The sequence below is a fragment of the Pelmatolapia mariae genome, linkage group LG4 (genome assembly GCF_036321145.2).
Source record: "Pelmatolapia mariae isolate MD_Pm_ZW linkage group LG4, Pm_UMD_F_2, whole genome shotgun sequence".
Lineage (NCBI taxonomy): Eukaryota > Metazoa > Chordata > Actinopteri > Cichliformes > Cichlidae > Pelmatolapia > Pelmatolapia mariae.
Window position 1 is genome coordinate 20,154,550 of NC_086230.1, and position 24,638 is coordinate 20,179,187.

Consider the following 24,638-nt stretch of genomic DNA (forward strand, 5'->3'; position numbering starts at 1 on the left):
GCGAGCTTGGACTCAGGCTAGTGTATGCTTGTCAGACTAATGTATAATCTATGACGCACATTAACATTACATAATTGACTGCCTCTGCCTCTCATCTTTGTGAAAATGCGAGGCAGAATTATCTGCGTGCCATGGGTCTGTTTGCTTCTGAAGGGACAATTACACCATTTGAAAGGCGGTGTTGTATCTCACTAATGAACTCCCGAAAATTGAAGTCAGTTTGAGGCTATGCTTTCTGCTCAAGCTGATGAGGTTAGGCTTAATTTTCTGAATCCACTGTGGAGAACAAAGACTAGAATAAGAGCTGACACTCCTTTAGTGTCATTTATCAGTTCAGTCTGTCCCCAGAGCTTATTTTACACACAAGATTTCAGTGCATTGAGGAAAAGCTACAGATTAATTTGAGTCATCTTTTAAGGAACTAATATTTTTCCTCTCTCCCTCCCTTGCTTCCAGTGATCCTGTTCTGCATGGCGGCGCTCATCTTCCCAATAGGCTTCTATATCAACGAGGTGGGAGGCCAGCCGTACAAGCTTCCCAACAACACGGTGGTGGGCTCCTCATATGTGCTGTTTGTCCTCTCCATCTTCTTCACCATAGTGGGACTGCTGTTTGCAGGCAAAGTTTGCCTCCCGGGCTGAGGACTCCAACGCTGTCGCCTCTGGACTGACACGAGAGGCTCTGAAAATGTCATGGGATTTTAAAAAAACAAACACACATGCAAAAATGACTGAAAATCAAAAACGACTAACTCTGGCCAGAAGCCTGAAACGGGGGAAGTTTCTGCTTATGTGTCGAGGGACCGCAGCACCGTGGAGTACCCAGCGACTAAAAAGACGAATAAATGAACAAAACACTAAAAGGGGACATGGACGCAAAAGGTTGGAGGAGTGCGAGGGCAGCCGAGGCTGCTGCAGCACCCTGCCACTGTTGATTTAAAAGAAAAAAAAAAAAGAAGAAAAAAGAAAAAGAAAAATGGTGTCTCTCTGTTGTTGTTCTGTTGGAAAGGGTGCTTAATGTGCTGCTGTCATGGCAACCGCGACCACAACGCTGGCGCACATTTCTTGAGGACCACTAAAGTCACTCCTCGACTTGATTTCCGGCCACCCGCCCCACCTCGCCGCTCTCAGCACTCATCTGCGCCGTCACGACCGCTCCTGTTGCTGTTTTTGGCTTCTCTTAGCTATTTTTAGTTTTGTGTTTTTTCTGTTGTTGTACAATTTGTGTTCTTTTTTTCTACTTCTCCTTCTTCTTCCTCCCCCACCACCTTTGTCCACTGAAGTTGTTTGAGTGTTACTGAGGTTCACTGAGCTGAACCCTTGAAGGGAACCCTTCGTGGAGTGTGGGAGATTGCAAAAGCTTGGCTTTAGAGCGGGGTTTATTCTCTCCTGTCACATTTGCACAGCCCCAGGTGTGTGGGAGAGGTGAGCAGCTGCGGTCACAGCTGTCAGGGGGCCACACACGGGCTGCTGTGGATGAGAGGAAGATGCAGGTGTGCTTCCTCTTTTGTCTCCAGCCAGCTACTGCTCAGGAGCAGGTAGCCCCAAAGGGGAGGCTGACCTCCCTGGGCAGCAGAATACAAGGTCAAGCACCATTAAGGAGAATGCCACTTACTGTAAGACCTTGCATAGTGTTATTAATAGCAGCAAAGTATTAGTGAGTGTAGACAGCTCTGCTAAGCCATCAGCTAACGCCATCATGCTGATACACTCCCACAGCCAGTAACTAGAAGACTGTGAATTTACAGAATAATCATCATAAACGCACCTCGTATTTATAGTAATACACTTAATTGCGTTAAGCACAGCCACACGCCTAGTGGCCTTTTCAAAGTATTTTGTAGGGATCACTGCAGTGTTGCATTTTTTCTGCGGGTTGGGAGCTTCCCTGAGTGGAAGCCGGAAGTTATAAGTGGTGTGAAAATAACATGCGAATGCTAAAAAATCAGTGGTATTCTCCTTTAATGTTGGACAGGAAGTAAGTGAGCCAGGAGCAGTTTGTTCGCTCTTTCTTTCTTTGTGCATCAGTGAAGGGACTGCAGGTCAGGTCCATGCATAGGGGGGCTGTGCCTCGGTTTGCTGCTCGTGATGTCTGTGAATGCAACACACACATACATTAACGCACACAACTACAAAAATATATTTACCCTTCCAGGGTTTTTCCTGGCCTGCAGTGAACCTTCAGTGAGTTATTTTCCTGTAGGAAAAAAATTAAAATTAAACCTTTAATTAATAAAATAATTTGGTGATTCTGGCATAACGTCTTTTAAAGGAGCCCAAAAAGTCCTCTGTGAGGGGAAAAGCCCTGCACACAGTCTGCGCTGGTTTTATTGTAGTAATTACTTTATCAGTGTCCAGATTAATTTGCACCACTCTTTGCTCACTACAAGTTCTTAGCTGTCTTGCGGTTGTTTCTGGTCTCTTACTACAAATAGAAACTGCATAAAATACAACAAAAAGAATGCTCCTTTAACAAATATAATCAATTAGGAGGTTTGAACTATGTAAATGGGACAATATTGCAGCGCTCTGTACCATTTATACTAACAGTGAGGGTGCGACCACTCGCTACAGTAGTTGCCACTCAGACACATCCTCCTCATCAGCACTGGTATAAGAGTAAAGGTAATAATCTGTGAATTTCTGAACTTTTATACTGATACATCTTTAAAGGAAGTAAAAACCAACACAATTGTGTCTTCAGCCCTTAGGGGCAGTGGTAGCACCAGTGCAATGTTACAAAAACTGAGAAGTCCAGGACTGGAAATGTTAGCCTGCGCTAACAGATGTCACGTTATTTTTGTCGTACACGCTGGCAGAGGAAGGTTTAAAGTCACAATGATCCTCAGGCAAGTTTTGAATTTACTAGAAGGCTCTTAGTTAGGATTTAGAAGTGGACTTATCAAGATTGATTTGATATGGATAACATCCTCAGGACGTGCGAGTCTCTCTCGAAAGTTTAAAAATATATATATATATCAGCAAATGTTGAGATTGAACTGATAAGCCTGACTTCTGTCCCTCGACACAACCTCGTAGCTCACACACTTCTGGTTTAAACACGGCACCAAATTCATACAGATACAGTGTATCCATCCTATCTTCCATCGGCCTTCACAGAGCCTTTCCTTAACTAAACAAAAAAAAAAAAATGTCACAAGAGGCAGAAATTATTCGTTTTCCATCAGCACTGGGGTGTCGGCACAGGATCGTTGGAGCTACTGTTCTCACTGGGCACGTTTAGAGCTACTGCAAGAAATTCACCAGTGATTGGCAAATGCAGCCCACCGATTTGTCCAATGTGATTTTTATCTTCTTCCCACGGAAATTACCCCATCAAACCTGTCAAAATGTGAGCCAGTTCTTCAAAAATACACCAAGGCAGAGCTGGCCCCGCACCAGTGCTGTGCTGGTGGGAAAAGAGGTGTCACTGCTGAAGCTGGAACCAGCAGCCGATTAGCATTTCTGATTTATTATCGAAATAGCTGCTGATTCATTCTCCTTCAGTCATTGCAGCTCTTTCAGACATTCATAGCATACTGTAAATGTAGGGAGCATGCAAGCTGCTGACCCTAGGACCTCTCCTGGAAAGTGTGTGTGTGTGTGTGTGTGTGTGTGTGTGTGTTGAACCGATTGCAGTCGCTCACTCGCCAAGTCTTAGACTTTTTGTTTTGTATTTTCTGTTTCCTGCTCAACTTTTCTTACTCTGTCTGATGATGTATACTGCTATTCTGTACACTTTGCAGTGCCCTGTCTTGGTTGGTTCAGTATTGTGCCATGACCTACTTCTTTTTCTTTCTTTTTTTCTTTCTTTTTTTTTTTTTTTAAATAATGTACAGACACAAGAGGCAGGATTTCTGTATTAGAAAGCACTGTGCATTCAACAGTATAGGTAACAGACATAGAAGCACCACAAATGTATAAAAAAGAGAACTTCTTACCTCATTGTTTTTTGTTTTTTTGTTGGGTTTTTTTGTTTCTGCTATTATTTTCTAATGGTGGCAACATGTGTGCCCTCTAATTTGTCTCTTGCCTTGATCGGATGTCTACACGTAAAGCCTATGATCATAGGAAATTATTTATCACTGAATAAAAAGAGAAAAGTGGGTGTGTGTGACTCTGACACGGTCTCTGTGTTGTGCTTATTTAAAATGGGTGAATCTAATCGAGGAGGATGACGGGCGAAGCGGAGCAGAGCTTAATCTCATTATGTTTTTGTAGGATGTGGCCCAAATGTACTTCGCCTCTTCCTACTTCATTAAATCGAAAAAGAGCTTGTTCTCAGACACAAGTACCTGCTGTGATTTGAGAGCAGCTACCCATGATGCATCAATGAAGTGCTTTCTGAGTGCATTTTGTTAAATACTCAATGGTTTCTCGCTCTCACGCCGAGCCAGACCTCCAGCACCGCAGTGTCATAAACAAGAGGCGCACATTTCCTCTGGACCTGTGAAGATCGTGTCTCACTTTTTCTGCTCGCCCCTCAGTGACCTGGAAAGCTATTTTTATAATTATCTGAGCTTAGTCACTTTTACTCCTTCTAATTTATTAGTCCCCCCTCCTTAAAGTACTCGCACCCAGATCAAAGCAGTGGGATAAATTTCACTCAAACTGTGTCACATATTGACCTTTGTAGACTGCTCGACTGGATTATATTAGAAAAATAAATTATGGATCATAACTTTACTCCCTGCATCGTTTGATTGCAACATGACCTTAATGTCTTCACGATGCACAACTATTTAAATGCCAATGACATCACAGCAACTCGAGTACACATAGGCATGTGTACCTGGTCAAGATGATCTGCTGAAGTTCAACTTGACATAAAGTGACTCTGAATGTGGCATGGCTGTTGGTGCCAGACGTGTTTCAGGAATCTGTTGAGCTACTGATATTTTCCCTACAGAGCCACCTCAGGGTTTACAGAGACTACTCGGGCAAAGAAAAAATGTCTAGTGAGCAACGGTCCTCTGGATTGAAATGGCAGAGGTTCTGGGAGAATGGCCGGACTGGTTTGAGATGAAAGGCAATAGTTACAATACATTGAACCTTAATGCAGCAGAAGACCAAACTAAGTGCTACTCCCGTGAGCTAAGAAGAGGAAACAGGATATAACTGGCAGAGGCTCAGCAAGAATGGAAATGTTTGGTCTGATAAGTCTCGGATTTCTGGCAGAGTCGTTGGCATAAACAGCAGAAAGTATGCATCCATCCTGATCTGCTAATGTGGGAATATTTTCTCGGCACACTATGTGCACCACAGTATATCTAAGTATCATTACTGACCATGTCCAACTCTTTATGACCACAGTGTACCCATCAAACCCCAGTCCTCAAGGGTCGGTGTCCTGAAACTGGCAACTGGCAATTCAGCCATTTGATTTATGTTACTGCAGCTCATGAGGGCATGAACATGGTGCAATAAAAGTAAATTTTTCCAGATGCTTACATTTATTTAGATTTACTTGAGTAGGATTAGGGGTTGCCACCTCAGGGTAGAGTCTTGCTAATGACCTACTAATTTTATTCAGGTGTGTTGCAGCGGGGACACATTTAAAAGTTTCAGGCCTCGAGGTCTGGAGTTTGACACACCTGCTCTAATGGGTGCTTCTGAGAGGATACCACACCATGTCACAAGCTCTAATCCTCTGCAACGGATGTCTTGAAGATGTCAATTTCACTGTACACAGATCCATTGGAGCACCTTTGGGGCTTGATGGAACGGGAGAGTCACATCATGGATGTCCAGCTGACAAATCTGCATCAACTGTGTGATGCTATCATGTAAATATGGAGCAAAATCTCCATAGAGGAATGTTTCCAGCAGCTTGTTGAATCTATGTCATGAAGAATTAAAGCAGACCTGAAGGTTAAAGCAGTAGCAACCCAGTACTAGCAATAAGTAGCTAATAAAGTGGCCCTTGAGTGTATATACACAAGTAGCAGATAGATTTCTGGCTTTGATTTAGATATATCATTTTAAATGAATATCCAGCACCTGCTACAAAGGATTAAAGCTGATGGGAAAACACGAGCAGCATTGACATTCATTGGTTTTCCTAAATAGAATTTCCTTTTCATTCACTAATAATGGCACTTACTTGACAAATTCAATCTCAGGACTATTCACAATAATCTACAAATAAGCACACAACCCAGGCCCATTAAAGCAGGCTTTTCTATTCATGTTTCTCATCCATTCAGCAGGAAGAGTCTCCTTCATTTATTTCTCACTTTCTCCTTGTCGGTGCACAGCTGAAGATGAAACAGCACTGCTCCTCCCAGGACTGCACTCCCCATTAGCTTCTCTGTGACCTGCAGCGCCGAGTTCAGCTCGAGTGGTCTTTCCATTTAGGATTTCAGAAGGTCACAGCAATTCAGCTCAGTGCATGACATCAGGCCACTTTGCTCTGCTTTCTGATGACAGCTTAGGGATGTTTGTAGAAATACAAAAAATATATATTTTCTGGAAATTTGATCTCAAGTATCACGAAAATCAGTGGTGGGCAGCATTTTTGTTTTTTTTCCCCAGAGGGCCGTGCTGACTCCTATAAAGTAAGAAAAGGGCCGCAGTTTGGATAATGACATTGAAACCGAATTCAAAGGAAGGAAAATAAACAGATATTTAACAAAATTTTAATTAGCCTGCATTTTTCCACTTGTCTGATGGGACAGTTCACTGATGAAACACAGCACTGGAATCCAGTTAAATACCAGCATAGACTAACTGCAGTCATCTGCCATAAGATTAATTTAATGAATGAAGTTAATGAAGTCTGCGTGCCTTTCCCCACTTGTTTCACTTGCAAAGCTTCTCTAGTAAGGTGATCATAATGCTGGAAACCATTTAAGTCTTTCAGTGGCTGAAAGAACCAACTGCTGATGCTTTTTTGGAAATATTAAATTTATGTCAAGAACCAACAGCAGAAATCTATGAGTGCAGTCTGCTACTGTAGTGGTTTCCTACATGGCTTCAAGATCCTTTCAAATGTGTCCTGGAATGAATCTAAGCTAATTACAGATGCATAAACAATAAATAAAACTTGAGTGTTTACAGTCACGTTAGCAGGTCTGTGAGGTTGTTCTCGATCACAGCTGAGCCATGAGCTGAACGCGAACATCAGCAGAGCTAACATTGCTTAAATACTGATGTTTAGTTATGATTTTGATCATTTTAGGATGTTAGCATTCTGATTATGCTAATGATTTTGCTAATTCAGTTTACAGCTCAGTTTCTGAACTCAATTTTCTTCATTTCTTTCGTTTTATTGAATCGTTTCATATCATGTCATGTGAAATTGAACGCTTTCACTGAACCGTGTGGAGTCTTCAAATGTGAATAAACTAAGCACACGCTGTGATTTATTAGCTTGTAGGTCCACCTTTAGCAGCAACAGCTTGAATCATTTTCTGCCTGACTTTATCAGTCTCCCACATCATCGTGGAGGATTTTTGGCCCACTCATCATTAAAATGTTGCTTCAGTTCACTGAAGTTTGTCGGCATTGATTTATGCACAGATCTCTTAATGTCACAGCACAGCATTTCAATCAAGTTGGACTTTCTCTGGGTTGTTGCAACACCTTAATTCTTTTCTTTTTCACCCTTTCTGCTGGAGATTTGCCACTGTGCTTGGGATCATTAACCTTTCGTGTTACCAAATTTTAGGTAAGCTTTAGCTTTAGACAACTGAAGACTCTAGAATACTTTGATGCACAGAGGAGCTCCTGGTAGACTCAGTGACTGCAAAGTGCCCAGGTCGTGTGACTACAAAACAAATCCTAATCGTCTCCCATCCTCCACCATGCTGAACAGTCAGTATGTGTCGTTTTCCTTTCACCAGATGAGCTTATTTCCTCCTTGACATTGTGTTAAAGCACACTTGAATGCTTCAGACCAGCAAACTGCCCAAACTTCTGCTTTTATAGAGGTGCTCCCATTTGCTGATCATTAATCTGATGATCAGTTAATTAGCTGCATGTCAGTAGCAGCACCTGGCTTGGAAGCAGAAAGGGTGTATTCTTTTTTCACATCACCATATGTATAAAAAATGGAAAGAAAGAAAAGTTGGAAACCTATTATGGAAAAAGTAACGTGTATTTAAAAATGACTGAAGAAATATTCTCATTAATCTAATCTATACAAATGAAATAAACAAAGTCAGGCTATGCTTCATGTAGGTGCTTTTTTCTTTGTTTTTGCCTTCCCTCACTTCACGCATGGATAGATCACTCTGTATTTACAGAGCCAAAGTGAGGGGGGTGAGAGTAAAGCTAGCCAAGAGGACTCACAGATAAGGCTGCTTGACTCGATTTACTCTGGACCTCCTGATCGGCAGCAGATGCTTAATAGTGAGTTATTAGAGTAGAGATCAGCACTGACAGATCCAACGGCAGCACTCTCAGCCCAGATGGAGGTGAGTCGTCAGCGCTTCGTATAACTCACCAGCTAATCCACTGAAATACAATATGCACTGCTTCGCCTTTAAAGGTTAAGCACATCATTAGTTGTATCTATAAAGAATTTGTGAACAGAGCATCAGTACACGCAGTATGTGACCCAGGCTGGATTTCAACTCACTATCCAGACCTCGCTGAGGTTTAATTAAGAAAGTTTTCAGTTTCAGAGGATTGTTAAACAGCTCAGAAGAAGCCCTTAGCCCTGTAGCACATGGTGATGGATTGTTCCAATACAACTGATATGATTAGTTGATTAGTTTTTCCTGTGAAAATATTAAACTTCCTGTTGAGAGCTCAGTGTGTTTAATTGGACATTATGACGCACTTTGTAATTTTGTGTAAATGTGCATCATTTAACAAGCCAGCCATCTGCTGAACCGAGGCCACATGAGTGTCACATTTTGTGCTGTAGCTGTAGTTTTATTACATATGAAACGGCATTTTTATTGTAATGGCAGACTTTCTACTTACTGATTCAGTATTTGGAAATGAAAATCATCTATCAGGAAGCTTGAAATGCTCCAGTCTGCTTTCAAACATGGCTAACAAGAGCTTTTCAGCCCGTGAAGCAGGTTTACCTCACCGAATCCTTGAGTCCTGATTCCTGTTCACTGCAGCACACACAGTGATAAGTGCATTATCATGACATAAGTTGTGTGGGTGGAGGAAGCGGTGAGAAAAGTCTCAGCGGATATTTTGCTGCGGCACGTACTCCTTTATTTTATATCCCCTATTTGCAAATGTGTGCATGCATGCTCCTTTCATGGATGTCCGTGCGCTCATGGGTGTGTGTGACAGATTACAGTGACAGCACGATGCCAAGTGCACTTAGATGGAAATATGATCACCATCTGCTCACGAGAGACTGTTCCAGCTCCACCTGTGGAGAACAGTTGCCTTATGATGAAAATGTCATGTGTTTGTCTGGCTGCTGTGTTACGTAAGGTGCATTTTTGTTTTTTAAAAAAGCAGTAAAAACAAAAAAAAAGCTTTATGAAGCAACTACTTGAATATTACTGCTAAACGTATCCATCCCTTTATGATCGCAGTGCACCCACTCATTGGAGAAATTCCCTAAACCTTAATGGGGGTGACCCATTTGATTGTACAAAGAAGTTCAATCATTTAGTTTATGAAAAAGCTACTTTTAGGCGCCCTTGATCTATGACATCAGTAAACAGTGACATCTCAGTCACTAATTTTAGGTCTTACTGAATACACATTATGGCCATTTTCTAAATTACAGTCCTTATTAGAGTCACAAAAGCACAATAAAGCATGATGTGCTTTACGGCAGTCCTAAAGCACATGACTCGCTGCCTCATGGCGTCTGGTGTTCCTCTGTTTCTCAGTCAGATTCATATATTTTGTCTGTGAGAATGACAACTATCTACTTTATGAGTCTGCAGTGTCCCTGTTTTCTCAGTCAGATCCAGCACATGCTCGTAGTTGGTTGTTGGTTTGAGTGATATTTTCTCTGCACACTTTGCAACGATGTGCAGCCGACAAATCTCCAGCAACTGTGTGATGCTATCATGTCAATATGAATCAAAATCTTAAGACAAAAGGTGATCCAACCCAGTGTTATCGGCGTATACTTAATTAAGTGCCAGCTGAATCTACACAGGATGCTTCCTGCATATGAAAGTCTTGTGGGTGTAATGTAAACCTCAAGGTTTCAGGTTTCATACTGCACCCGGATCCCACCTACTGATGCTACAAAAAAAAAGAAGAAAAAAAAAAGGTTAAGCATAAATCTAAAACTGTAACGTCTAATGACTTCTGACAGCTATCTTGAAGACAACACCAGGCTCCCACAAACATGAATTTTACACTATAAAACGATCTCCCTGTCTCACACTATATCGTGAGTGAGAAATTCAATTTAGCGACTTTGTTAACGTTAATGTGCACATTTCCTAAAAGCCTATTTATAAGCAGTAACAGTGCAGCATACACATCGCTTTCACAGAGACATGCTTCTCTGAAGCCTCGGGGATGCTTTGCTGGTGCTAACCTTAGCTGCCTTCAGTACTGATTGATCTTTAAGTGGGCGATAGAGCCCAGCAGAGGATGCAGTGCTGTTTCCTCCCAGATGGATGTCTGCCTGCTGCTCGTCAGCATCCGTCATACAGCAGACCTGCTGCTGAGCCAAGAAAAACAAACAAGACAGGAAAGGCTGTGAGTGGAGGGCAGGAGAAGCATCACAGCATCGCAGCAATAGTACCTGTTCTACTGTAATGTGAACGATTGTGTTTTAACCTGTGTTATAATGAGGCAAAGAGGCTAATGAAGGCTAAAGTTAGAGTGAACTCTTAATTTGTGTGAGTGTATTTGAATGATACATTCTGATCGGCTTCTCACTTCAGTTTAGGAAACATCGGTTATGTGATGTTGGTTACAGATCCTGAAGATTTCCCATGATGCACTAAGCATTTATTTATCCACGACTCCTCTTTTCTCCCCATGCATTTGCACGCCAGTACTGCATGTCATTAACTTTTATCTTTTGTCTCCAGTGGGTTGTGTTTGTCCTTGATCACAGGAGATGTTCAGGTTCAGAGAGAGTAACATGTATTGGTGCTTCTTCACTCTGCAATACAAAACGCCTCGATGCAGCTGTTGTTAGTTGATCCAAATACCCATTTTTAACAAGTTTTCTAACCTCACAGTGATGATTTGTTTCCATCTTAATTATGAAGCCATTTTTGAAGCTTTTACTTTTACAATCGATCAAATAACTGTGTGTAATGTGAAACATCACTAACATGCTGGTAGTGATATCGTTCGTTTCAGCTCTTAGGGTTATTTGGCCTATTTCAGCTCAGCATTTAGTTTTTTTGGCCCATATTTTACAGTTTTTCTTCCCTTTCATTGTTCTCATAAGATCCATTCAAAGCCACACAGATACTTTATTAGGTACAACTTCATTCATTCATGCGTTCATATATTGTCTTCTGCATACATTGGTTGTTGAAAGTGTTCCTTTCCTGATTAGATATTTGTGTTAGTGAGCAGTTGAATAGGTGAATCTAACAAACAAAACTAAACCTTAGCCTAAAGGACAAAATTAATTCTAATTTTTTTCTGTGCAATCAAATCTAAGTATCCAGTGAGCAGCATAATCAGTTGTTGCTGCTTTAACTTCAATTTCAAATTCCCAGCCGTGCTCTAGAGCGCCAGATCGAAATCAACAGCTGCTAAGTTTAATCCCTGTGCTGTCTCTCTCTTATCTTTTTCTCTTTTTGGTCTCAGGCAGTCAGCTGGACTTTCATTGTCAGTCATTGTGAATTTGCAATGGTAAATGCAGAACAAATAAACCACCACACAATTGACACTAGGATGTAAAGGACATTTGTTGTCTTTGAACAAATCCTGCTCAGTGCATACAGACAAACACACACATATATGGAACTAAGGCAGCTGTCATAGTTCCCACAGTGCACCTGTGAGGACTTGAGTGCTGTGCGTACACCAGGATCCTTTTTCTTCTTCTTTTTTTAACACATCTTCACTGCTTACAGCACAGACAGTGTCGGGTTTTCGAAAGTTTGCAAACTGTGAGGCTTGTAGGTCTTTAGACGTTGTTCTGGGTTCTTTTGTGATCTGGATGAGTCTCTCAAACATGCTTGGAGTAATTTGGTAGGCCTGCCACTCCTCTGAAGTTCGGCATTTTCTAAGTTTTTTTTCCGTTTGTGGATAATGGCTCTTAATGGAGTCCCAAAGCCTAGAAATTGCTTTGTAACCATTTAAAATCTGATAAACAAACTCTTGGCAATACTCATCACTTCTGACACTGGTGTTCACAGTCACAGGCCAAACTCTGTTGGATATCTGTTTCACCTGCCTGCCTCCCTGCCACAATTAAAGGATTCACGGAAAACACTCCTTCTGGACTCCCGGCTTCTGGACACTCACCCGGACCGCTTCGACTTCCTTCCCCTCACGCCAGCCTCCACCTGCAAAACCTGTAAGACGCTCTAAGTTTGCTTACTCAGATTTACCTGACCGATCGCCGCCCTCACTGACATTTATCTCTCTGTGTTCCAGTACCACTGACCTTCACTGCCCAAGCCATGATCATAGTTCATAGTTCATGTTTTTGTTCTTTAGGTTTATAGCTCATGTTGCCATCTCATAGGTCACAGCTCATGTCTCAACCCTATTGTTCTCATCATAGTTCACTGTGTTAGTCTCTCACGTTTACATCATGTTCTGTAAATAAACCTCTGTTAACATTTAAACCAATGCTTCTGTTTTGTGTCTGCATTTGGGTCCATTCACCTGGTTCTGGCCACCTCTGCTGTAACAGAAACAGTAGGAGCTGAAGGAGAGTCTGCAGGTTCCACACTCGTATGGCACTGCAGACCGAACCTGCTGACCAGTTTATTGCTGCTGGGCCCCAGTGTTGATTTTCACGAGGGTATTAATGTCTTGTTTGATATGTCTCTTCGGTTATTTTAGATGAGCAAACTGTCTGTGCTTGTGGGAGAATGGTCTGTGCCACATAGGTGGGGGTTGCATTTGTGTGTATGCATGCACATCTGTTTGTCCCTCAGACTTTAAAAGCATCAAGCCTGGGTTAGAAGGAGGATGTCCCCAAAGGAGAAGGAACCTCTCTTGGCTTTCTGATAACCCTAAAGCTGGTCTGTTCTCATCATAATCTGTACACTTACCGAAAAGACCAAAAGACACAGGATTACCTGAGCAGCTGTTCCTCTGTTGGTGGAACCTGATGTTTGCCATGTGGAAGGTCAGTGGACCGATTCCTGACTCCTGCAGTGTGCCTGCCAAAGAAGCCTTGGGCAAAATGCAGGAGAATTAGAGAGGTAGATGATCAATCCAAATATTGATACTAGTGATACCAACGCTGGTATTGGTTTTGGATTGATACTAGCATGTTAGAACTGACTTTTTGTGTCTATCGTCTAAGTTCAGTGTGCAGCCCAAAGAATTGTGTTAAATAAATAATTATTTTGTAAATTAAAAAAAGGTATATCTCCAACACGCACTATGAAAATTGTCTAAAAATTCGTTTGGTCTGCCATGTCTATTTTATGTATAGCCTAGAGCATATTTAAGTAACAGAAGCTGGCCCAAAGTGCTTTAGAGATGAGCACATTTATATTCCAGCTCTCCCCAAAAAGTTTCAAACTAGATGAAAAGCTGAGGTTCAGGTTTGTGGCATTCATATATGCGCAGCTCTCTTAAGGTCCAGACGCAGCATTTCATTCTGGCTGGGGTCTGGAATTTGGGCAATGTAGGTCAAGTGTCTGGTGTTGGTCTCACATATGACTCCAGAGTACTCTGGAGTCATATGTGAGACCAACACCAGACACTTGACCTACGTTGGTCTCACATATGACTCCAGAGTACTCTGGCATACCAAGAATGTCATAGTAGACTCAGTGAGTGCAACATGCTCAGCTTCTGTGGATGCAAAACAAACATAAATCATCATCCCTCAATTATCATGCTTTTCAGCTGATATGAGGTGTGTGTGTGCGGACATGCTATGTTTGATTTTCACCAAACATTGTGCCGGGTATTATAGCCAACCATCTCCATTTTGGCCTCCTCTGTCTAAAGGACATTATTCCAGAAGTCTTGTGGTTTGTTCAGAAGCAATTTTGCAAAAGTAAATCAGATTGATGGGCAGTAACAATTGTTTCTCTGAAATCATTGTTGATGTCTTTAATCTTTGGCTCTGTGTTAATGCACAAGTGAACGCTCCCTGCTGATAATCAGTTAATCAGGTACATTTGATTAGCAGCTCCTAGCAGCTACTTAGCCTCTTAATTCCTATGAAAACAGTAAGGGTGGACTTAGTTTTTCACACTATTTTTGCATTTTGGCTTATATTTGTCATCTGAAGTTGTATTAACTAACTTTAAGACCTGCCAAGTACCAGATGATTTTTTATTAGGTCTGAAACCACCCTGTACACTTTCTGTGAACTTCTGTGTGGCATTTGAATGTTCTCCCCATGCCTGGGTGAGTTCTCTCGGGTACACTAAGTTCGAAGGTTGGTGAGATATTCACTAAAACCTAAATATGAATCTACAAGTGGCGCTGGGGAGATTACCCTGTCAGTGCATCATGGCTGAATTGCCATGATTATTGTCTGCTTCTATCCTCTCACTGTCCTTTGCCTGGAGCCATCAAGTGCATCAGGACAGCTGCTCGGCTGATTGGACTATGAAGCGGTGGACCGAAAGGTAACTTGCCAAATATCGATTCCCTTCAAGCTTCTGACCTCTAAAAGAACGGCCTTAGAGTAAAATCTGCTTGTCAGATTATGCTGTGATATGGTCTGTGCTGCTGTTCAGCCTTTCTGTGTGGGGGTTTAAAAGAAAATATGAACTCTGAATACTAGAAATAGGCTGGACTAGTCAGCTGAAGATACATTTATCCTTAAATACAGCATTTTTGTTTAACCTGTCCCAGTCATTATATTCTCTGTTTCAAAGCTGTTAGGAGATGATTTTTAGTATTTGCTCTTTTTGGTGTGAACTGAAGCGGTTCCTGGGAAAAAAAACACACAGATATTTGCTCCTCCCTCTCATTTTAGCTGTCCTTGAAGTAGAAGCACTGCCCTCATCTCTGTCCCGAGCCTCCAGCTTCATCCTCTAAAGAATTATGTGAGTGTCTATCACTTTCTCATTTTCCTTCTCCTTTATCTCTACGTCCAAAAGGCTCCGAAATCCATCAGCTATATAATTGTACCTACATTGTTGTTAACATTTTCGTTAGCTGTGATACACACTAAAAACCCCATATATATATAAATTCCAATACAAGTACTAAAAAAGTGAAATGAAGTAAAATGCATATGTTTATATAACAGTAAAAGCTTTTTTTTGTTCATAAACTTTAGTTTTTTGCAGTTTTACGGTTAAATCTGTTTTTTTTTTGTTTTTGTTTTGTTTTGTTTTGCTGGATTGCATTTCTAGCCACAATCTGCTTTATGCTCCATTTGCTTTATATTCAGCACACCTGTATTGGCCACTTTATTAAATACAGCTCCCAACTGCTTGTTAATGCAAATATCTGATGTAGACATATGCTACTGTGTGATCAATAGACCTTTCCAGAATTGAGGATTATTAGCATATTGACCCTGCCAAGCTGTTACAGAGTCTTCTGTCTTTGTGCAAAAAAAACTAAACAAAACAAAAACAGTCTGTGGAAAAGAGGAAATGAAGCACGGGCAACATCACGTGAAAGAAAATCTTTTTTAAAAAATTTAATAAAAAGAAGTATGCAGAAGATGCTAAACATAAGCCAGGCTCCACATTTCAGGATCCCATGCTATTAGAAGAATAGTAGAGTAATACAGTACTGTGCAAAAATCAAAGCCACCCCTCATTTCTTTATATTTTGCTTCCAAGGAGCCACACTTTCCTGTGAGCTTTCAAAGCGTTCTTGAGCAATATTTCTCCAGGTTTTCTGAAGGTCTTTCAGAGGTTTTCTCTGGACGTTGGCTACTTTTTCACTCATTTTTTAGTCCAGTCCTTGCACCTGAACATTTTCACAGGAATTTGTTTTTTTTTTTATTAACCCTGATCTATGAATCCCACGAGACTAAAAAAGGGACCCTGCTCTAAACTTACTCACCTTAGCAAAGCCAGGTGAGCCAGGTCGTAACAGAGTTGACTGTACTCAAATGTCCTCTACAGTTGCCAGATCTCAATCACCTTATATGGTGACACAAGAAATTCCCATCATGAATGTGCAGCTGACAAATCTACAGCAACTGCGTGATGCTGTCATGTTGATATGGACCAAAATCTCTAAAGAAGTGTCCAGTGAGCGTGTACACATGAAGTTTGATATCTGAGTTTGATTTGTTTGTCATTTTTAATGAATATACTAGACCTGCTTGGTGATTTAACCACCCAGGTGTCTTCTTAATAAGAACAAATGATTTCACTTGATTGTTTTCCTTCTGTTTTTGAGTCTCTGATGATTTACAAATAAGTACTAAATCCCTTAAAGTAACCTATTTAACTCAATGTTCCCCCAAAACCCAAACATCCTCATCATCATCATCCTCATGAAAAATTCCAGCTTTCTCAGGTTGAGTGGATTTTGACTCAGGTTTCACGTGATCACATGATCACATTATCGAAGTACAAACCCATGCAGCCCATCCAGGTAGAAGCAGTGAGTGCTCCTGGAAAAGCTCGCAATTAGACCTCAGGGGCATTTTTCTTCTCGAGAAGTATTTTAAAAGTCACAAATGAATTTTAGTCATCACAGTGAAAGAAAAAATAGCACACAGGTCTGAACAACCACTGGTACATGACTGCTCTCGCTCTCTTTTCATACAGTATAACTGCAGTGGTTTCAGTTAAATGCAGTTCTAAGAAAAACATTAAAACTATTCTTATATTCTGAGTATGCTTTAGAAAATGTGTTGTGATTTCTGACCCCACTGACAAGAATTTGTCTGGTGGTTGATGGTAATTTTCTTCCTATATGTTGAAGGCTGTGCGGGGGTCACCGAGGCACACTCCCCTCACCCTCTCTGTCATCTCTCTTCTCCTATGCCAGTGCAGTCAGCCATTACTCTGCACTCTTCCTCTCTTTATTAAACTTGGAGGTCACGTAAGGAAACTGCCAAAACTTTTTTTATTGATTGATTTTTATTAGTGACTTCTATAGCATTTCAGCATTCTGTCTCCTGGTGATCAGTGTTTGTGTGTGTGTGTGTGCGTGTGTGTGTTTAATAATGACCACAGTAGATAAAAATAACCAGACTCCCACAGTTTCTACCACTCTCCGGTGTTGGAATGCTAATTGCAGCAGAGAAACACAGATTTCCTCTTTTAGCCCAGCTTGCAGCTTGAATCTCGATCCGCCACTTTGATCCAGATTCAAATATTCCAACACCTATTGGACTCTTATGAGCGCCGGTACGCTAAAATGAGACACAGCCACTGTGAAGTCACCCACAACTCTTCTAAAGCCTGGGATGTGGCTTTTTTGGCCAGCATCATCTCAGTGCATCTATTAGCAACTGTGACATTAATTGGAGCATGTACTTTATGTGGTTATCAGAAAAAGGGAACTAGAAACTCAGATGAACGATAAACGAGCATGCGTCGCATCTGACTGAGAAAACAGGGACACTCATAAAGTAGATATTTGTCATTCTCACAGACAGCAGGCTGCCCTGAAGCACATCGTGCTTTATTGTGCTTTTGTGACTCTATTCATTTATAAAATGTCCATAATGTGTGTTCAGTAAGCCACTGACATCAGTGTTTAATGATGTCATAGATCAAGGGCGACTAAAGATAGCATTTTACATTAACTGTATGATTGGACTTCTTTGTACTTACCTAAAATATACAACTAAATATGATTTCCAAAATTTTTGCTTTACATAGTTTATCAGCGTCATTATTACATCAATAAATATCTAAAAAAAACTTATTTAAAGTAAGATGTGCCCACAATATAGAAAAAACAAGGATAGTTATTTTGTTGGCTTTGTTTTTAAGGTTTAGGTTAAACTGTCTATAAAATGAACACAATTCCACTGCTGTGATTAGAAAACTCTGCAGATGGTTGTGCAGGAAAATCCCAGTAGATCAGCAGTTTCTTAGATATTCAGACTACCAAGCACCCTTACGTGTAATTGGCTGATTATATAATTGTATTAACAAGCATTTGAACAGGTGTAGCTGATATAGGCTGGTGAGTGTGTATCCATCTTTTATATAGACTAACGACTCTTCATATTCTTTTCTCCATTACGTTTTTGGTCTTCACAGGATTATTGCTTAATAGGTCTAGCTGCAAAACTAATCTCATTGGTATTGACTGGAGTTGTACTTTGCTTAATGCAGATGTGTACATGTTACCAGCCTAACACTGAGCTGTAAACATGCTGAAGCAATGTGATAATGTTTGCATTTAGCTATAAAGTGCAGTGTCTTAGTTCAGCTCCACAGAGTGACCGCATGTGCCTAGACTCCTGCTTCCTTCTGCTTCCGTGATCCTCTGGTTCACGATCCCAAGCGCCCCTTCACGATAATCGCCCGACTCTCTAACCTCTCCACCCTGCGCAGCTTCCTTTCTCCCAGCGCCCCACTTTCCATCACACAAGTCATTGAGGGAGGTTACGCATAAAGTCACGCTAATTGATTTGGCTTAAAATCCTCTCGGTGCACTCTCTGTTCCAACAGCTTTTTCTCCCCTGTGACCTCACAGCTCCTGTTTTCTAAAATGAGCATGAAATGAAGGATTATAAAGGCTTTTTTGAAATAATAACCTTCACTTAAGGCTTTTAACAAGGATATTAAATCGCTGCTCTATTGTCTAGTAGATTGTGGGCATCATTATATGGTGGTGTGTTATTGTCTGTCACATTGTAAAAGTGCAAACGTTTTCTGCATTTCTTTGGAAAGAGAAAATGCTCTGATTTTGCCTTTGATACTTATCTCTTTAGTATTTTAGCTGTCACTCGCAAGCTCCTGCAATATATACTCCTGTGCAGCCTGACAGGTTGGGTTCCAGCATGTCGCTGAATAACAAAGGATGGCTCCTTTACCTCAGAAAACCTTCCACCCACATGACACAGTGGCTCCATCATCCAGCGGTCATATAGCTCTTCCTAAAGAGCTCATTCGGCTGCTGTCAGAGACCTGCTTCACGTGCTTCTTCCTCTAAATTCATCACTTCAGCTATTTGAATCTCATTCATTATAAATCACTGCTGATGTTTTCTCTGAAGTCCTGTTGAACAAGAACGTCATTGTGTTTTTTTGTTTTTTAAATCAATACCCAAGAAGTAAACACATCACCCATACACCGACCTCTGCCCACGTGGTCACTTCTTTTTCTACAGCAAACAGGAGAAGCTGGTTTGGGATCAGATCGTCTTCTCACAGAGTGACTTTAAGTAGTATCACTTAGTATCAAGTGGACTTAAAAAGAACAAAAACCTTTTTGGCCTTTAAGGCTCTGGGTGTATTTATAAGCTGTTGTCTGGCGCCCCCTGCTGTTTTAGAAAAACTATACGCCTGTTGATGATTTCTGGTGGATCGGTAGAGCCATCCTTTCCAAAACAAGTGCATTTGAATAATATGTGCAAGCACTTTAACTAACAGCTGTTTCAGCTTCCCCCAAACCACCTAGAGCACCACCAGCACACATTTACTTTTCATTCATTTTTATCTCTTCTTGGTGTCACAGGAGAACTCCGCACAGGCTTTGTTGCATAATTTCACTCATGTTGAATCCGGAGTTAAACCGGCAGCCTGCTTTTTAAATGGACAAACATCAAGTCACATCTGTAAAGAGTCACAGTCACACACTCTCCAGTGTGTTGTTGTGTGAGGAAAAGCAGAGATTAGCACGCTGCTGGTTATCTTTGCTCAGTTTCTAATCTAATTTATGCTGGCTAGCCTTTAGCTTTATTACATATTCATGAAGGTGTCTTGTTCACTTCTTACAAGGTGTCCAATCTACAAACATCCTAGCTTCACCAGTCATGATTTCACCTCATGACATAACTGGCATGCCACTCGTTTTTCTTTTACTGTTTTGATGTCATTAAAGTAGAGTTAGATATATACCAGAAAATATTTTTATTAGTAGCTGTCCAAGAGGGAATTTGTCTAATCTTTATGCACACACACACAAACACAGATGAACCTTTTGTCCATACATACACACTTCCTCAATAGAACTCTCATTTGAACTCGTAAATCTTAAGATTACAGTTGATTTACATTTGAATTATACTGTCACTTGCAGATTTGACACATCTCCTTCTACTTTACATCCTACCGCTGTCCCTCTGCGCGCTGCACTGGAACTTTAATGAGCTCCTCATCCTATTTCCAGTCCTCGCCGTGAACTTCACCTCAGCGGAGAGCTCGGCAAGGTTGCAGACGTGAGAGGTCTGTCTGTACCTCGGCGCTCCTTCCCCTCACTGCGGCAGCAGGTCAGACAAGGTGAAGGCTCCCTGCCGACTGTGATTCATGGCTGTGCTGGACAGACTTTAATGAGAGTAACTCAAGCCTTTTTATATCACAGAGAGTGCTGAAATAACAAATGAGCAGCTGGGGAAAGACGACATGGTCTTCGTGTTGTATGACTCGCTTTATGGTAGTGGTTAAATTTGTTTTGTTTTTGTTTTTTAATAGTAATTCTGAGCAAATGCACACCACCACAGACAATAAATCCAAGATTTATGTAACGGCAACAGGACTTCTTTGGTTCTCAGTTAAGAAGGTCACCGTGAATGGCCGTATGTAATGACTCAAACCTTTATTCACCCTTTGGCTCAGAGCGACAGGGCGCAACACCATCAGGGATAAAATATCTGGGACTCCTCATCAGATTTTATAACTTCATTTTTTTGGATGGAAGTTCAAAAACCCAAAACATAAAAAAAATAAAAATAAACGTGCTGATGACGATGAGGTAGTGCCTTAAAAATGTATTCCTCTTAACGGCCAGCAGGGGTGGAGGCTGCAGAAGTCCAGCTCTGTATAAGTCATGGGGAAAATGCCCCTCTGTGACCTCAGTAAAAACATTCCTGATGACTTTATGGTTTCAATCGATACTTTCAAGCTTTCTTGAATACAGCATGCTGTTTATTTAGGAAATTATAAAGCAGGGTAGGCGTTAGGACAGGTCTACCTCGGGATGTTCCTGAGCGTCACAATGCTGAGGTCAAGGTTTCGAAAACAGAACTTACATATTACTCAGTTTTTTTCATATGCAGCTTATTCACTAGTCTTTAATGGATGATATATGTATAATAAGAATAATAAAAGCCACAACAAACTCATTCACTCACTTCAACCACTAACAACTGTTACCCTCAGGCACAGGCCGCTGTAGGTGGTACCTCACCTACACCTGAGGGTAGCAGTCGCCTTCATTTGAACTGTTGTTGGATGACATGCATTGTGGAGGTGCTAAAAAAAGAATCATTACCAGGTCTAGTTTGCTGACGACACGACATTACTCACTGTTACCTGGATGTCAAACAAAAGGCATGGCCTCTGTCCAGCGGTCTTTTTTTAATGGCTTTTGTTACGCATCTATACCCTCATGTAAATAAATAAATAAGTTAATTTTAAAAATGGGTCCATGCTTTAACAAAATCATACAAAAAGTACCACAATCCTTTTAGTTTGTCTCCAAATTGCCCCGACACCAGACAGCTCCGGTCGTCTCGGCAGCTGCTTGAGACTTAAATAAATGAATAAATTAGTTAACTTTAGAAAATGTGTGCATGCTTCTACAAAAAGATACAAAAAGCACAGTCGAAACTCCAGTTGAACAAAATGAGGTCTGAATTAAATCAGCACATAATGCACTCTTCTTTAAAAGGCAAAGTAAGTGCACCACAATGCTCTTTACTGCAGAATTGCTCTGATATGAGACAGCTTCAGTCATTTGGCAGCTGCTTAAGACTCCTCCTCCCCACCTCTTTAATTACGTTCAGTGCATTCAACTTCCAGCTCAGGTTTGGCAGTCTGTCGGCTGTCTGCTAAATAAGAAATGAACCCTCTATTTCTGTCCTCTCCAAAAGCACAGGGCGAGGAGTGAGTGTTTTACCTGACCGGTTATCAAGTTAGAGATGTCATTCCCACATTTTCTCTTTCCCTTGTTTCAATGAAAATATTTTCTATTATTTTCTCGTAACGATCTGACTCACATAAGTAAACTCACAAAGTGTTTGAATGCTTTACTTTCACTGTAATTACATTTAATGGTTTTTGTGAGTTGCACCTGTTATTTTAAACAGTTAAAACACATTTATTCACTAACACTCAAAAATGTATTTGTTCAGACTTTATTGTGCAGCAGAAACTGAGGAACTAATGAACATTCGTCCACTGATGAATATTCATTCATAATAAAATTGCTGCCAAATGTCAGCTTGAGGAATTTCTTTTAAAAAACATAGGCATTTACTACTTTTATTTATTTATTGATTCATTTATTAATTTTCTTACCTTGTTCTAAATCCTTCCAAGTCTCTTTAATCTTGTGTGTCTTATGAAAAACCATAAGTTTATATCAGCCAGTGAGTCTAAAACATGTGCAAATAAATTCACAGTGCCTTTTATGCATCCTAGTCTTTATAATTAAGGAAATTTCTGATTGTGGGGATACAACACTAAATAATAGTTTAACCTTCCAAGTAAAGAATTGTTGGCAAAGGTCATTTGCTGATATGTAAAGCAGCTGCCCCTGCTCACCGTGTACTAGAAACAACTTCTTGCATTTATCAAGAGATAAGACTTTCCCTTTTCTTTTTGTCCTTGATATTTATGCAGACTGCTGACTTACTGCTGCAATGATGGCAGGATGAGCAAACACTCACCAGAAAATACACTTCCTGGCCACTTTCTTAGGTACACCTTGTTAGGATGGACCACTTCTGCCTTCCTTACTCTCTTAATTCTGCATGGCACAAATTAAAAGGTGCTGGAAACATCATCAAAGGTTTTGATCCTTGTTGACATGATAGCATCACAGAGTTGCTGCAGATTTATCCATGCTGTGAACTATCACATTCCAAATGTTATCCTGCTGGAAGCAGCCATCAGAAGATGGGCACAGTGAAATCTGATATAAATTACCCAAAGAATTTTCTGGCTTACTTTCTATGAGTGCCATCTCTCTCTTTTATAATGTCTCTTTTTTGGGAAAACACTATGTAGGATGTGTCAAGTCAACCAGGTAAAAAGATACAAATTAAAATTCCTTCTGTGGCACTGAGTTAAAAAGCCTGTGCAGCTTGACATCACCAGTCCACACCATTGTCACAGAAGGCAAAACAGGACAGCCTGGTTCATCTTGTGCTCTATCAGATGTTATTTCTTTTACTTTACTCGAGCTGCTCACAAATGCCTTGGAGCCTGTTTGCAAGTAGGCAAGCAAGAACACAGTTAGCAGTTACTTAGGTAGAACAGGGCATCTGCTAATTGGAAGCTTGGTAGTTCAATCTTTGGCTGCTGGAATCTGCATGTCAAATATCCTGGAACCCAAGTTGCTCTCCCATGTGCCCATTGGAGGGTGAATGTTAGATAGAAAGCACTTAGGCATAAAAAAGGTGCATGTGTGAATGGAACATGTTGTAGAAAGAGCTTTGTCTGGTCAAGTAGAGTAGAAAAGCACGATAGAAAGAACCAGTCTATTTACCACAAGACAGAAGGTGACCCTGTAGCTTTTAGATCATGAGGGGGGAATTAATTTTCCCAAGGGCCACATTAGAAACTACAAATGTTTTAGTTTTTGTTTTGGAGGACTTGCCAAGAAGACTAAATAATTTCAGCTCAACAGTAACATTTAATTTTATCTCTCTCTGACTGAAGACCTACTTATGGTTCATTTAAAAGTAGAGTGGGGGGCAGAGCCTTCAGCTCCCACTTTGGATTCGGGGGACAGACACCTCTCTAAAAGTATACTTTTATGACAAAGCTTTAAAGGGCTTCCCATGATTCACTTTGCATTTCTTCATCATTCACTTCATTTCACTCTCCTTGTGTATATAGCCACTCTGCGTTTAATCATTAGTTATTATTAAGCTCTGCATCCAAATTCCCACCAGAGGTGTTCCTCACAATTAATTATAATGTTTAAAAATAATAAGAATTATGTTTTTTGCAATCTATAATGAAAATGTTGGGTTATTATATTAAAACTTTCTATTTGTAACTAATTTAAATGTTACGGGTTTTTTTGCGTGTGTGTGTGGCAAAAAAACAAACAAAAAAAACTTCCGTGCATAAAAAACCTAAATGAGGTGCTTGCTCGTCCATCCAGTGCTTCTAGAAATGTGATCCTCGCTGCCGCGGGCCTGCGCACTGCCTGCAGACATTACGGTAGCAGATGTAAAGTGCAGGTGTGTGACAGGTGAGAAAGGTGACGCATCGAGAGGGCCCGACGGCGCGGTATAGACTGCATTATTGCATGAATCCACCAGCACGGGTACGGATGTGCGAGGAGGACAGGAGCAATCGGGTGAGTAGATGTGACATATAGAGATGACTATCAGGAAGGTATTTTTTTAAATTAAAGAGTGCACGTCATCGCTGTCGGACCTGTGTTTATTCATAGATTAGGCTCGTTTATTTTAGTGAAAAACACGTGATATTCTGCCTAATTTGGCGAAATATGATGGGTTTATTACTGACAGGCC

General features: G+C 40.8%; 1 protein-coding gene across 1 annotated transcript in view; it reads left to right on the plus strand.

The window, feature by feature from the left end:
- The window catches only part of mosmoa (modulator of smoothened a), a 33,944-nt gene extending 30,111 nt beyond the window's left edge, over positions 1-3,833 (plus strand). Inside the window, exon 3 of the mRNA XM_063471809.1 lies at positions 457-3,833. Within this exon, the coding sequence (XP_063327879.1) occupies positions 457-641 (185 nt within the window). The 3' untranslated portion in view covers positions 642-3,833. The remainder of the gene's footprint in view (positions 1-456) is intronic.
- Positions 3,834-24,638: the final 20,805 nt, after the last annotated feature.